At 39.1% G+C, this 16,132-nt stretch overlaps 1 protein-coding gene across 4 annotated transcripts; it reads right to left on the reverse strand.

The window, feature by feature from the left end:
* Positions 1 to 4,946: 4,946 nt before the first annotated feature.
* LOC122830351 (ubinuclein-1-like) lies at positions 4,947 to 15,940 on the reverse strand. 4 transcript variants are annotated; one of them, XM_044115639.1, is made up of 14 exons: positions 15,615 to 15,940; positions 13,897 to 13,998; positions 13,730 to 13,825; positions 13,336 to 13,467; positions 12,284 to 12,363; positions 11,610 to 12,201; positions 10,895 to 10,965; positions 10,334 to 10,463; positions 10,127 to 10,251; positions 9,026 to 9,109; positions 8,810 to 8,953; positions 8,696 to 8,746; positions 8,261 to 8,609; positions 4,947 to 5,219 (listed from the first exon to the last, which is right to left on the reverse strand). In XM_044115639.1, the coding sequence occupies exons 1-14, from the start codon at positions 15,843 to 15,845 to the stop codon at positions 5,127 to 5,129; spliced, it is 2,280 nt and encodes a 759-aa protein (XP_043971574.1). In that variant the 5' UTR covers positions 15,846 to 15,940; the 3' UTR covers positions 4,947 to 5,126. The 4 variants fall into 4 exon arrangements, with proteins under 4 accessions (XP_043971574.1, XP_043971575.1, XP_043971577.1 ...); XM_044115640.1 differs by having other exon boundaries at positions 13,897 to 13,992; positions 15,615 to 15,911; XM_044115642.1 differs by lacking the exon at positions 13,336 to 13,467 and having other exon boundaries at positions 15,615 to 15,911.
* Positions 15,941 to 16,132: the final 192 nt, after the last annotated feature.

Genomic DNA, 16,132 nt, shown 5'->3' on the forward strand with positions numbered 1-16,132 from the left:
CACCGCGGGAAGGAGAGAACGCGCGCAGCCACAGGCAGCTTCTTAAAGCAGTCTTAAAAATCCTGACAAAGTTTCCCCGTCTACCTTCAGCAGAACTTGTTGCTCCAAAAGACAGGCCCGTGGCTCTTCACACAAAAAATATGAATCTATACTCCTGGCGCATAGAAAAGGAAATGGCGGCGGAGAATTTTCCTTTTCAAGTTTCGGTTTTGCAAAGCAGGAAGTTAGATCGGTGGTGAAGAGGGCGAAGAGCAGTCTGACACCAAACAGATATAATATCATAATGAGAGAGAGAGGAAGAGAGAGAGAGAGAGAGAGAGAGAGAGAGAGAGAGAGAGAGAGAGAGAGAGAGAGAGAAATGTTTTTGCACATTCTTGTGGACCTGTATAAAGTAAAGTTTTATTTATTTATTTTTACTTCAAATCTAACAAATGTCGCATGCATTTCTTATTGGCCTGCACAAAAAGTTCTTTGTACAAAAGCCTGTGAGTTCAGGATCAGCTGAAAATGTTTTTGAATATGTGTTCATCAGCCAACAGGGGGAGGAACTTCATGCTTGAAGGCGGAGCTAGGCCCACCCAGGCATTTCACGCAGCTGAATGGTTGCCGCGGGAGACTAAAGGATTTCTCAAACATGCATGAATTAATCGAGGCAACGCCACAAAAACATTCATGCCCTCATGAATGTTTTTGATGAGGGAAGGAAATTAGAACATCATGTAAAGCTCCAAAAAGTACATTTTACAAGTCTGAAAAACGGTTCACTAAAATCAGTGGACCATAAACCATCAGAGTATAAAACAATTTGATGTAAAAGGGAGAACTCCTGAGAAAGTGTACTTATATCTGTGTAGCGCACTTTTTGTGTGTGTGTGTGTGTGTGTGTTCATTTGAGCTGATTAGCTGTCCAGCCCATGTTTATCACTCAGAAATACACTCATATGCAAACTCAATTCTTCCCCTCCAGTGTACTGCTGCAGCATTTCACTGGATTATTCTTGACCCTCCCTTCCTTCCTCTCTTGATACACCAACAGAGAACGCCCAGGGTGGCTTTCAGTGCCCCAGAGCAAAAGCAACCGCCTGATCATCAGTCGCAGGACAAGCACACACACACACACACACACACACACGCACACACACCCACACCCTCATACACACACACACACCCACATTTTCATAAAATCCGGAAAGTACGCTGTTGTTTTCTTAGACCTCTCAGTTCTTGGTCCCAGTCAGCATCATCGGAGGATCGGTTTCCAGTTTCTCCTTTTGGCAGAAGCGAAAAGCCTCAGAGTGAGGGAACGTGGGGAAGGATGTGTGCAGCAGGATGGTCGCTAACGCTGGTGCTGATTCACCTCGTTGGCTCAGGTGAGTTAAAAGAGCATGGGATGAGCAAAGTGAGAAGGCATCGGACATTCTGTCCAAGGGACAGGCTGGGTGATGAAAGCGTAAAATCTGAAATGAGGACTGCTTGTGTTGCTTTTAGTGCACATCAAAAAGATTGGGTAAGACGCTCACGCTGGTGACAGGTGGATGACATGTTGACTTTATATGGATTTTAAGTAAACTGAAAAAATAGAAACTGCATCCGTAAGAGCTTAAATCAGAAGTGGGTAATATGTACTGTACAAATATGAAAACAAAACTATCTGTAAATATGTCTGAAGGATATTTAATCTTTAACTTGGAAGTTAAAAAAAGAGTCAGATTGTTTGTGAAAATGACAAACAAATTGAGTCAATTTCTCTGCTAACTAGAAGTTACGTACATAACTTAATGGATTTTAAGACCAAAAATTAAAATCTAGAAATTGGTAAATCAGCTGACGGATTATAAAATGAACTTTGCAACCTTTACGGTTTTGTTATATTTGTAGAATTACACAATTAACAGATTGATCAATCAATGAGGCTTATTTGTATAAGAACATTTCAGCAAAAAGGCAGTTCAAAGTGTTTTACATCCTAAAAACAGAATGATGAAACGTCCTAAAAACAACAGTCACCAATTTGTGGAAACCGGTAACAAACATTACATTTTGTCGAATGCCATCATCAAAATCAGCATTAACACATCAAATATGTTGGTTAGTGTTTTCACTTATCACGGTTCAAACAGGTGGGATTTAAATCTAGACTTAAAGGAACTCAGAGTTTTGGCTCTTTGCAGGTTGGATGTGAAACACCTTTGCTCCAAGAAATGACTGTATAACTTTTTAATGTAGTTCTTTTTGGTTTGTTTTTGAATTTGAATCCCAAATTTAAAATGGCTTAATGAAATACAGTCATCTCTCTGACTGAAATAACTACAAAAAAAAAGATTTCAGTTAATTTTATATAATTTTTCAAGCTCTTTTTAAACTAAACAGCAGGCTGGTGAAGGGGTATTGGACCTGTACCGTATAGTCATTCTGACAGCCATCCCGTCTGCTGCGGGTGAGATCATCAGATAGGAGAACAGTCTCGGGGTTCGCTGGAACAATGGCCGATCCAAAAAGAGGAGTAGGTTCTTTTGACTTGGGCAGGGTGTCCTTCCTTCCTCAGAGGAACACGCTGGGTGGACTCGGCCAGCGAAGAAACAATGGCTCGCAACAGATCAGCAGAATGGGTAATATTTCACGAGGTGGCAACATTCAGTTGACCCTGGCCTTCACTGTGCAAAGGCAGGAGATTCTGAGTCATGAGGTCATGCCTCACAATGCCAAAGTAAATAGACGGAGGGACGCATTGTTGTATTCATAAATAGGTTGGGAGTCGACATTGTATAGGCTTGTATGCAACACGGATGAGAGTAATGTGACTGACATGGTTCGGGTTGTAGATGTCCATACAGTGGCTTCCTAAAGAATTCACACCCCTCGACGTTTTCCAAATTTTGTCACGTTACAACCACAAACATATTTCATTGGAATTTAGTGGAAAACACAAAATGGTACACAATTGAGAAGTGGAAAGAAAATTATATGCAATTCAAAATGTAAAATTTTTTAAAAAGTTTTTTACAAATAAAAAAACTGAAAAGTGCAGTGTGTGAAAGTATGCAGTCCCCCCTAAACTAGCACTTTGTGGAACCACTTTTGCTAGTGTTCCAGGGTTTGTCTCTGCCAGGGGAGTGACTGTTTCCTCTCCATCTGAGTTGACTGAGCTGCAGCTGCTTTTGTGAAGACCAAAAATTTTCAGACATTTTCAGACCTCGCCACAGGTTCGCCACTGGGTTTTGGTCTGGACTTTGACTGGACCATTGCACACAGTTTTTCAGTTGCAATATATATATATATATATATATATATATATATATATATATATATATATATATATGTTTCGAATCAGGCATAATTTTCTTTTCTACTTCGCAACGTGACAAAACATGGAAAAATTTATGCCACTGTATAATTTAAATTTTAGTTGATGTAAACTAAATGAAGTTTAGTTTTACTAAATTAATCTCTCCATTAGTGGTTTTGGAAGTTTGAATTAATCTAAAATAATTTTAAAAAGAAGTTTACTCTGATTTAATGTCAGTGAAGCAGTGAAGGAATAAAACTCATTTTCTGGTTTTAATAGCTGGTTTGTTTTCAATTCAATTCCATTCAAAACTACTTTATTGACCTCAAAAGGAATTTAAATGTTGTTGTAACTCATTCTCTCGCTCTCTGTTCCCTCAGCTGCCTCCTCTCCCATAACTCCTCCTGCCTCACATTTACCGTCACAGATATCGCCCCACTCTCCTTCTCCAACCGGGTCCCCGCCCTCGTCTCTTGACCTCCTACCCCTGACCTTCACCAGCAGCGCCATGGACCGGACAACCACGGCCAGCTGCAGTCTACGGATTTCGCCTTCAACTCTTGTGGTCAGGTAGGGTCTAAATTTGAAAAGCGGTTCTAAAAAAAAAAAGAAAACAAAAAAACAAACAGTTTCCAATAAACTCTCCTGTTTAAGGTTTGGAGATCCAGCCACGGCTAACTGCTCAAAAGCAATCAATTCAATGATGGGCTGGGTGAATCTATCGGTAAGACAGAAACTCCCTGGACGCGATGTCATGCTTGATAAAGATGAGACGTCTGGAGTTTTAATTAAAAAACAAAAAAGGCTTCAGAATTTTAGCATTTTGAATAAACCATGTTAGTGTTTTTATATTAAAGTATACAAGTTTATATGTTGCTGATGCTGAACCTCTACTTGTTGCATGAATTCCCGTGCAGGGCTGTTCTAAGGCATATGTGATTTTATCTGCTGCTTAGGGCCTCCACACCACCAGGGGGCCCCCAAGAGCAAAAGGCTAGCAAAATAAAGTATATCTAATTTTTTTTAAACAATGAATAATACAAACTAAATGCTTTTAAACATCGAAAAACAATTTCTATGTTACTTTTACATATAATAGTTTAAGCTCTTCCTGTTTCCTGCTGCCTCTATTGGGAAAATAAAAGATATCAAACTTATTAACTGTAAATTCAGTGTTTATCAGCTGATGTTACTTTCAAGTACTTCGAATAATATGGTACACTTTAATATCACTCTGTATTTAAGACTTAATTTTTCATTTCGTTTGGTACTCCAGTCATGTTAAAATCAGTAGCAATAATACTGTCAGTAGGTCGTAAGATAAATAGAAATGACGCTAACTATAGTAAGAATGTTACACACACAGAGTGTAAAGTACAGCCTACATTTAAGCCTGTTGCAATGAGCAATAAATCAATTAATCACATGACAAATCAAAATAAGCTCCATTTCCATTTGTACTACTTTTTATTTTTCTCTTTTCTCACTTTCTACCAAAAGAGAGAAATACACGGAATGGAAAGTTTCCTGGTGTGGAGTGTGGACAACTTGACTGAATGGAGTCTCAGCCCTGTATGTTATGCAATGTCTGACGAGGGAGGGCAGTGCAGCAGTTCTCTCTCTGTAATAGTCTACCGTGAGTTCCTTTTTTTTTTTTTAACCATAAGAGAAAATGAAGGATTTTAAGTTGACCTGACCCTCTGTCTGCCTCCACAGAGCCACCAAAAACAGTCTCCATCCGGTTTTTGAATCACAGCGGCCCGATGTACGAGAGTCGACAGTACATTCTGCAGTGCACAGTTGAGGACGTCGCGCCCGTGGAAAAGCTGGTGGTGACCTTCTACAAGGGACGGACGGCGCTGGCTGAGCTCCGCTCCAACAGGACCGCAGAGAAGACTCCAGTGAAAGAGAGCTTCAGTCTGCTCGTCGCTCCCTGCAGAGGGGACAATGGAAACCAGTACTGGTGTGAGGCAAAGCTGGAACTGGGGCCTTCAGGGCCACAGCAGCCTCCAGCAGAGAGGTCACAGAACATCACAGCGACAGTCCTCTGTGAGCGAACTTTGAACTGAACATCACAACTAAAATGTTCTGCACTTTAATTGCATTTTATGTGTCAGAATTACACAAAGTAATGTAATGAATCTGCAGAAGAACGATTCAAGGTCGTTAAAAATGTTTTACGAATCAAATCCGAAAAATGTAAGCAGTAATGATTAAGGTAAAAAATACTTAGAAGTATAAGAATTTAAGCCATTTAAAAAGTAAAAGACAGGAGATGCATTTCCATAACAAAAATGCGCAAATCTTTCTCACTATTCTGCTAATGCCAAAAAAAATGATTTCACAATTGGGATGTTTCCAATAAATAAATAAAATTATAATCTTGTGTGATTAAGCTTGTTTAGGTGACAAGTCAATAAAAATGATAGTGGCATTGACTGTAAACATGAGATATATTCAGAGCTCAGTCATGGCTCCAGCGCTCTTCACCTAGTCAGAGGAGACGTCAGCGTTTTATTCTTTGGAGCAACCAACCCCTTATGCCCTTATTCTAGGCGTTTTGGGGAATTTATAGTCAGTGATTTTACATAAGAGTTATGGATTCAACAGGTGGAAATGACACACTGGTTTCTCTGAACTGTATGATGCAGTGGGAGCTCTGGTTGAGCCAGCTGCACATTGGGAGAAAAACCCCCCAAACAAATCATCCTCCTCCTGCTACTTCCTGTTGTCTTCGATGTTTCTGCCAGTGGTAACCTCCATCTGTTGATCACATGACTTGTGATGCAAAAATGTTTCCATTGCAGTTTTGCGACATACATCTATTTTTAAAAACACCTCATCCTAGCACAAAAACCTGTTAATCCAAAATTCTTTTTTTTTTTTTTTGAAAAAGCAAATATTTCATAATTTCAATTTGTGCACATCTATAACAAATGGACACATTGTCAGCTATGAGAGTTAAAAGTTTAATACCTGCAGCTAACACAAGACAGAAACAGAATAAGGTTTCTTATAGATAAGATTTTCTCTTTTGCTGTGTCATGTAGATTAATTAAATGAACGGAGAGGTCACTCTATTCTGTCATTCCAGGATAGCTTTGGCGCGCTCATCTTATCCAATTTTAGAATTATTTGAACTATGCTAAATCTGTCTGAGTACTGCTCATTAACCTCTTATTTGAATACAATTTTGACATTGAGAGTACTTATAAATCAGCCTTAAAAACTGAGAATAATAACAGTCGTAAAGGAAACAATGCTAATAGCAATGGTTTAAAAAAAAAACACTATGTGCACACTTATTTTTATAAGAAAAGATTGGCCAGAAATAGTGAAAGGTATGTGATTAGCTGGCTTTAAAACATTTGTTCTAGCAATTTCTTTCAGATCATTACTGAGGAAATAACACAATGAACAAACAGCAGATAGATAATCAATGCATTTGAACATCTGCAGGAAAGTTGGTTGGAGTTGATGGAGATGGAACTGAGTACAGGGATGAAAACCTGCTAGTGACTATGTTGTCTTCGCCTGATCACATAAAATCTGAATACATTAAAAGATTGAAATGAGACAAAAATGTCAAACGTTTAAGCCTATGCATGTTTTTGTAAGTATGTCAAATCTAAATGCCATTTGTTCCTCTCCCTCAAGGGGATCCAGAACATATTCATCCATCCAAGCTGCACATGGAAGAAAAGCCTTTGGACTGTGAAGTTCAAAACCAGACATTAGGAGGAAACGGTAATATTCAGAACTAACCTCAACCTTTTCTGCTAAATAATTTAGATATTTCCAATGAAAAGGAAAGACTTTATAATTATGTCAGTTTCTTTTACAGGAACAACAAACAGATGTCGAGGATGTTTCTTATTGATCGCTCTTCTTGCTCATTTGATTACATAACTGTGAAACCCGAGGGAACACACCAATTCCTGACTTAGACTGGTCCAGATGTGGGAAACGCATCCCAGAATCCGAGTCTGTCTTCAGTATAAAAACAAAGTTTTCTTTTAATTGTGCATCTTTTCTCCTTATGTTGGTTATAAAGACCTCAAAAACCAGGGCAAGTCTCAATAAAAGCAAAGTCTAAAGAGCCACTGCTAAGGTACACGTTCTGACAGCAGACCAATTCTTGCTCAAAGTGTTAAAGCCCATTTTTATGAATGCTGCTTTGAAGAAAATGTTTATTTAATTTAGTGAATTCTAAGTCTTGTTGGATGTTTGTTTTGTTTAATTCATATCCAGTGTACATAGTTTTTAGTCTACATTCAAATGTAAAATCTGCCTTCAGGATCAACTACTCATGTTAGTTGAGACACGCTTCTTTTAATCCAAGCATCGGTTATATTTTGTGATGTCATACTGTCAAGTTCATTTATGGAGTGTTTGTAAAATACAGAAACTAAACCTCAACAGAAATGTTTGGCTCAACTGACCATCTTCCCTGAATTTAGCGTATCGTTTAGAATCAATGCTGCAGCCACCCAACACAGAGCTGTGAACTATTTTCTGACCTCTTGGGAGGGAAAAAAAAACAAACCCACTATCAGAAGCCAATTTCAGACACTTTTTCAATGAAAGGTTTTAGTGTTAGGTGAAGGTTTTTATGCCGTATTGAAATTGGTTTATTTTTGAACACCATTCAACAATATTTTGATGTTGCTCAGCAACAAGTTTCAGCTCTTAAGTCCTTCAAATGTCTCATTTGCAGGTTTATTTGTTTTTAATAAGGTGAATTACAAGCTGACAGCGCTGAAGACAAGAGTCATGTTTCTCACAATGTCCAAGTCAGAACTGTCCATAAATTTAACAGTAATCTTTCAATATTTATCAGAACTGACTGAGCTACTGTGGACCCTCAGGAATAACCAGTTTAGCAAGAGGTTCAGGCAATATGCAATTACATGAAGGTTAAATCTACTGTCCGTTTCTAAGTTGGGAGACTCCAAAAGATTTGACATCTCCAACCTGCAACAGCTGAGGCAAAACAACCCGACTCTCAGGGAAATTGATTGGGCTTGAGTGAGGCGGTGGAGGAGGAAGAGGAGGACTTCTGTCGTTCATCCCAACGCTCCAGGGCTTGAAGACTGCCGCCGCCAAGTAGTCCCTGGAGAGACTGAAGGGCTGCTCACAAGCCAGTGCCTGGTCAGCGAGGATATCCAGGAGGGAACATCCGGGAGTCTCTGGAGGTCCATCTGACTTTGGAAGAGAGAAGGAAACCGAGACGCCTGACTCCACCTTCAGTTCTTCAGTTCCCCGAGTGCTTGTGCACCTGTCCGGACGCTTCTCAGTTTGACAGCTCTTGGCCTTGTTTACTCTGAACACATGAGAACATGCACATCATTTGAAAACGATCTAAGAAGATTTCAAACGCAATCCAAAGAGTTCGCTGGACTTTCTTACTGGAGTGAAGCAAAGAGGCCTGACAGCTTCCTGCTCTCCCTCATCAGCACCCTGAAATAATAATGAAGTAAAATTTTTTCTCTTTTATTAATGTGTTTTGAAATGGCAACAGACCTGGACTGCATCCATCCTTTAGGCCAAAGAGGTTTCACTTCATTGTCAAGCACAGTCTTCATGTACTCTTCAAGCTCTTGCCCTTCTTTCCCCTCCTTTTGACACGTCGCCAGTTTCTCTTTCAACAAGAGACCCAAACAATCTCTGCACGTTATGAAAACAAGTGTTACAAGAATCGTCCACATGTCCCCTCAGATGATCTTTGTGGCAGTCCACCTTATCTCCTGATTCCATTTGAACAACTTCTTTGGAACAGCTTTTCTGGTACTTTTCTCCACCACCCTGTCCTCTTCCGTTTCCCTGAGGCAGATTTGGAAAGATAGATAGGTTCGGTCTCCAGTTATATACAGACAACACGGTATATATAGTTTTTCAAAGTCTGGACAGTTGGATTCAGTCTACTGATTACTCTTACATTCTACATGCAGCATTAGTTTGATGCTATGAAGGCCAATTGGATTTTGAGCCAGCTACCAAAATGACAACATTTGTCAAGCGGTAGAAACTGAAATCAGCTTAAATAGTGCATTTTGGTGAAAACCTGATTTTGACTGTTGACACCATCGAAGAGAGACATTTCTGCAGCAGAAGAAGAGATTTGGTAAACCTGGATGTAAACATTGGCTGAAAATCATCAAAGTTCTGAAAGTGTCAGTGATGTACAAAACACAGGGATGCTCAAAGTGGGTCCTCAAGGGTCGGCCTCCTGCACAGTTTAGTTCTCTCCCTGGTGGTAGTAACAACCTTTTCAGCAGGTCAATGTTCTTCTTAGGCTTTCTAATGAGCCATCATTGGATCCAGGTGTGTTAAACCAGGGAGGGAACTAAAACATTCAGGGTGCCGGCCCTCCAGGACCCACTTTGGGCACCACTGGAACACTATCCCACCACTCTTGGCTCCGACTAAACATTCAAACAGACTTCTCCATAGAATTTACTGTCAATGTGCAGAAAATTCAATTGTTTACTCTAATATATAGAAATAGGAGGGAGGTAGGAGCAGCATGTCTGCTTGTTGGAGGTATTGTAATGCAGTTGACAGACATTGCATATGCAAACTGACACATGCAAACGTCACAATTGAAGGAGGCAAAGAAAGGTTGCATTCAATACAACAAACCAAGTTAAGTAATGTGAATAATAAAAAGGGACATGCAGGATGTAGTTTTGGACTTTGTATCTGATTAGGACATTTCTAGTAATACCAGATTTCAGTTTATTGTGAAATGTCCTCCAAAAGATGAACATTCCCAACTTTACACGAGTAGTGTACTTTAACAGTGCTGGCAACTCAGAAAAAAATACTTGAAGAACTTACTTTGAAGTCTTTGCTTGCTCATAGGCTTGGCAACATTCCTGGAAGCAAGCCACCTGCTCTGGCATTGACCTTTCAATGGCCTCCTTAAGTTGCTGCAGTTGATCTTCTGCACCAGGAGTTTCCTCCTTAAAAGTTAGACGGGGTTAAAAACAGAAGTCTCACACTGCTTGTAAAGAAATATTTTTTCAATTCCTAAAACACACTCACTTCATGTGTGATGAGCAGTTTCTTGACTCGTTTCAGCAGAGTGTCTTTACTGCAGGGCAGGAAGGAGGACAGGTGTTTGTAGACTTTGGAGCGAAGCTGGCTGCTCTGCTCCTGACACTGCAGCTCAATACTAGAGAAGACAAACACCAGCAGAACGCCACACTCAGTACAATGCAGACACACTAAATGGTAAACATTCAAGTTTGAGATACGAACTTAAATCTGTCAAACTTGATGTTTGACAGTGTAATAGCAGCTTAATCTAAATGTGTTGCATTCAGTCAATGTCCAATTACATGTCGCTTTTAAGAATGAAAGCAGGTTCAGCTGTTGAATAGCAAAACTGTTTCTACACATTAGAATACTTTGGCTTGTGAAATTTCCCTAGTTTAGCTTGCTTATGTTATTTCACAAAAAACAAAAGAAAAGAAAAAGAATTAAGTAAAACCACAACAGTACTGATGTAATGATTCCTTGCAGTTTTATAGTTTCAAGTATATATATTTGTAAAAATGCTAGTACAAGACAATCTGAAATTATACATGTTGAGGATTTATTTACTTGAGCAGAATTGAGTTGATATCTGGACTGAAGAACTTGAGTTTTGACTCCCGCTCCAATGTCTTAGCAGCCTGAAAAAATTAAATAAAAGGTGGGTCTAATATGCATCTTTTCATTCAAAAAGGTTCCAGTGTTGCACAAAAACAGTGACAGGTTAAAAAAAAAAAGAAACTGATAAGCACAATTTCACCACAAAAATAAATAAAATAAATAAATAAATAAAATAAAAAATTCACTATGCTGTAATTTTTTTTTTTTTTACTTTACCAAGTATTTTTGGTCTAATTTCTAGAGTTAATCTCTTTGTACACTTGAGATAAACCAACTTATCAGCAACTTTTCAGCAAGAAATAAGAGTATTTTTAAATTTAGTTCTTTAATGTTGTTGAAAAAGTTCAATTTCCTCTGGCAGATTATTTCACTTGTTACATGGGAAAATGTCTTGTTATAAGTGGAATAATCTGCCAGTGGAACTAGTAATTTTTCAACAAAATTAACTTAAGAACAAATTTCTACATCTTGCTTAAAAGTTACTTCTGAATTAGTGCCCCCCCCTCACCAGATATTTGCACTATAAACGAGAAGATTTAGTAAGATTCTGTTTTTACAGTGTACATATGTCAATTAGAAAAAGTTCATGATTCGGGTGAAAATTTAGACTTGATTGAGGTTTTCTTAAGTTTGCTAAAATAACTAACTAAATAAAAAATCTTACCGTCACCAGGCTCCTAATGCTGTCCTCCAGTTCTGGGGGAAGTCCCTCAGGCAGCGGGGTACTCTGAGGCAGAACCACAGGACCGGCTTCAGCCCGGAGCTGAAGGTGCTCTGAGCGAGGCGTCGGGAGCAAGCTGGTTTTCGTGGTTAAAAATTGGGATTCACCTTCACACTGAACGTTCTGCTGGATCTGATCATCTGATTTGACGTCAAGTTGTGCTTCAGCAGCTGTTTGGGGAAGACATTTTGGCGACAGAGGCTCTTCGCTAACCTCTAACAAAGAGTCCAAATCTATGTCAAAGTCCACAGTGCTGGCTGCTTGAATCAGAGCGTGATCATTGGTGGAGCCGATCAAACTGAGGAGAGGGTCCGTTACATTGGAGCTGCCTCCCCCAGGTGCATCTGCCGGGAGCACGGAGGCTGTGGTCGCTGGCTCCGTTGCAGCAGCTGTGGTCTGGCGCGTCTTCCCCTGTTTTTGCCGCTCCCTTTCCTTCTCTCGCTGAAACTTCTTGAGCATGCTGGTGACGCTCAACGTCTTGGCCTTTTTCTTCTTTTTAAATTTTCCTTCATCCACCCCTAGTTTGGACATAGAGCTACAAAAACAGACAGCCATGAGTAAAAGGTCAAACACTTTCAAATCTCAGACAGGAGTTTATCGACTCTGGTCAAGGGTACCTTAAATTTGTGTTGGTCTTCATCGCACCAAGTGCCTTACCCCGTTTCTTTGGATTCTGCTCACCGTCAAGTTTACGTTTCTGATGATGTACAGCATTAATACGTATATATATATATATATATATATATATATATATATATATATATACACACACACAACAAGCTCAAATTGCAAGATGGTGAAGACAGTTTGGATATCAAATCTTGTACATAACGGCACCAAATTTTCTATTTTTCCCCAGCATTCCAGATTAGACAGTGATGGTGGAATTTTCAGGCCGACTGTCCCCAGTGGCCGGATGATTCAAAACTCAACAAAAATCTAACACCATACCTAAAGACTAGTAGTTCACACCAACATCTCGCCTCTCAATGCACAAAGTTGGCACTGAGCGGTGTCACAAAAGAGATAGAACTAAGACCTGTTGGATGAGACACTTGGTAAAAAAAAAAAAAAAAAAAAAAAAAAAAAAAAAAAAATAGACTGAGTGCCAGACTTCCAGCTGACAACAGGAAGTCTCAGCAAAACTTAAAAGTTGATGTATTTAAGAGGATCAGTATTGCATAAAAATAACTGAGCTCTACATCATGTTATAAAGTTATTTCCCTCGTCAAAAACCATTCCTGGAGTGTTGCCTGGAAATCGCATCACAATGGCCCTTCAACAGAACTGAACACACTTTTTCTAAGCTGAAGTTGGAAATCTTGTTGTGAAGTTAAGCATCAACATTCTTTCAGGAAGAAACACCAAGACAGTTAAATGTAGGTAATTGTAGCCATGAGAAGTGCTATACAAGATGGAAAAAAACAGCTTAAAATCTGGTAATTTTATACAGTATTTTTGTCTTCATGTTAAAGTTAGCACAACCTTTTCTTCTAAAGCAAAAACTCCTTAGTGACCACATCTGTACCCTAATGCAAGTGCTCACTAATTAAAGAAAAATCTTTAAGAACTAGAATCTCCATCAGACTTTATAGAAACTGGAGCTTGGAAAACGGCAATTCGAAAAAAAAACAACAACAAAAAAACCATTAAAGCCAACAGCACGTACTTTAGTTGGTTGAAATATTCCCTCGCCTGTTGAGTCGTCTGTGTCAGAGGCCTGACGAAAATGCAGAACGCCCGAATTCACGTAGAATCCACCAAATTTAGTGGTAAGGGTGGATGGCACAAACTCGTCGTACTGGGCCGGAATCAGAAAGGAAATGCCTTTTAAAGTTTGTTTTTATGTGCACAATGAGGAAAATTAATTAGGAGAGGAACTGAAACCATAACAAAGATCCTCAGTGACAGTTTTCTGTACTTTCTATGGATTAGAGTTACTGGTAGAAGGGCTTAATTCCATTAAAAAGCCCCAACTTAAATGCACCAGACTTCCCACAAATTGTACTATTCTGGGCTCAGGATGACAGAAATGCAAAAAACTACAGTGAAAACCGACTCACTGGCTCAGAGTTGTCAATGAAAGAATCCTCATCATCATATCCATATCCAATGTCAAGCAGATCCTCAATGCGGTCTTTATTCTTATGTTTGCCTCCCTGAAACGGCCAAATCATAAACAGCTCAGTTTTAAAATAATTATAAATAACAGTCAGTCATAGATACTCACATGTTTTTGCTCTGACTTTCTTGTGACAGCAGCAGTTTCTTCATGTTCTCGCCGTTCTTCCAGCTCCAGTCGGCTCAGAGGGACATCGTCCGTTTGCTGTAACTGACATTAATCAAAACGTCAAAACAAAAAGAGTAAAAGCAGACGGCCTTCAGCTACACTGAGCTAAATTTCACATCTGCAGCTTTTCAACATTAGACAGTGATGGACAACCATTTCATAAAATAGTCAACCACCTGAAGGTTATCTGGAGCCCTTATAATCTTTGTTCTAGTAAATTGTAAAGATCAACCGACTGTCAAGAATATTGCAGAAGAACAAAAATTGGTTAAATGTTACAGAGAGGCTTTTGAATATTTACTAAAACTTAAGGTCCTTAAGTTTTAGTAAGTTAAATACTTTGCTTCACTTGGCAAATAAGGAACTTGTAATCAGATAATACAAATTCAGATAAATGTGATTGTAATAGGCCATGCTGAAATAAGCTGTGTTGTTGAAATAGGCTATATTTGAATTTACTAGTTCATAAATTACAAACTACTTATTCTTAAACATCTGCGACAGACTGGCGACCTGTCCAGGGTGAACCCCACCTCTCGCCTGGAACGTACCTGGAGATAGACACCAGCAACCCTCCCGACCCCTCTATGGGACAAGGGTGAACAGAAAACGGATGGATGGATTCTTAAACATGGGGAACTAATACATAGTTTAATACTTTTTCTTCTTTTTGCCTTTTCCTTTGGTTTATTGTTTTGACAGCATTTCCTTCCAGTTCATGTAAAGCACATTGAATTGCCTTGTTGCTGAAAACGTGCTATACAAATAAAATGACCTTACCCAGAATAGTTTTATAATAGTGCAGTGTTTGTGGGACTTTGCCTGTATGCAGTGACACGCATTGCCAAAAAGACTCAAAGACAGTACTTCATGTATTCATTATAGCAATAAATAAAGGATTTTAATAAAATATCTTTGTGGAAAAAATGTTTGACTACATTGTTGGTAAATTTGAAGAACGTGGAGTTTGCAATGGCCACTTAATAAAAAGTTCCTTGAATCCTATAAAAAAAAAAAAAAAAAAAAAAAAGAGAGTAAAGAAAAGAAACTTTTTGGTCATAATTCGTCATATTCTTAAAACAAAGTGTTTATATTTTTGTGGCTGGGCATGGTTTGCCCTCCATAAAGACAACAGGCCATGTAATCCCATTCCTTTCATAATTTACAACAGCACTTGCTCTGTTTAATAATTAATTTACCTTTTCTTAAAAATATAAGTTTAGAAATATATTAAATATTTAGGTCATAAATTGCTTACAATATCACATTTAATATACATAATTTAAGAAAAATATTACTTTTATATTGCTTATTTAATAATATTTAACACTTTTGATGGAGTAGCTTATCAATAAATAAGAAATTTCCCCCTTGGGAATAAAAAAAGGGTATATTCTAATTCTCCCACACCAGCTCGTTATCAATTTTCCCCGGGTCACGCGCAGGCTGACGTCAAGTAATGGACTCACAATACTAAAACAAAGTATTTAGTATTGGTTACTATGGTGAATTTACATAAGAACGTGCGAGCTGAATGCGGCAAATACGGCCTTGTTCCTTCAAAACGCCAGTAACGCGGTCCAATTCAGTACAACAAAGATGAATTTAGACAGTTAATTAAGAACACATCTCGTGGCTAAAACAGGATGTGAGCCCACCTCGTTCTCAACCAGCTCACTGTAGTTAAACTCTGGAAAGCTCCTCTTGCCCGGCTCAAACAAAGTGAGAACCAGCCGAACAGTTTCGGTGGCAGATGGCGGGGCTGAGCCGGTTCCGGCGTCCTGGGGAACAACAGGAGAACCCCGCTGGACGGAACCCCGTGCTTCAGAACCAAATGAAGCGATGCCACAGCTCAGAGTGGTGAGCGGGATTCTCCGAGACTCGGCCATTACTGAGACGCACCGACGGCAGAGTGTGTTTTAATTTGAACGGTCTTCCAATTAACACCGAGCGGAAGCAGGTGTGTGTGCGTCTGCTTCTGGGCACGCGCCCAGCCTCACTTCGATGTAGCCGCGATATGCCAGTGTAATGAAGAGAAAATGCATGTTATATTAGATCTTCTTTTTAAAAAAAACATCAATTAAGAAAGTCAAGATGTTTTTAGCACAATTTTTGTTTTTTTAAACTATACAATCATGCAGCTGGAATAAACACTGCAAATCATTATATGGAATCT

The sequence above is a fragment of the Gambusia affinis genome, linkage group LG04, assembly GCF_019740435.1.
Source record: "Gambusia affinis linkage group LG04, SWU_Gaff_1.0, whole genome shotgun sequence".
NCBI lineage: Eukaryota > Metazoa > Chordata > Actinopteri > Cyprinodontiformes > Poeciliidae > Gambusia > Gambusia affinis.

Coding starts and splice junctions, on each gene's coding strand:
- LOC122830351 (XM_044115639.1), bottom strand. CDS start 15,845: ATGGCCGAGTCTCGGAGAATCCCGCTCACCACTCTGAGCTGTGGCATC. Junction 12,202..12,283: donor AAGACCAACACAAATTTAAG/GTACCCTTGACC, acceptor CTGTTTTTGTAG/CTCTATGTCCAAACTAGGGG. Junction 8,954..9,025: donor AAATGGAATCAGGAGATAAG/GTGGACTGCCAC, acceptor CATAACGTGCAG/AGATTGTTTGGGTCTCTTGT.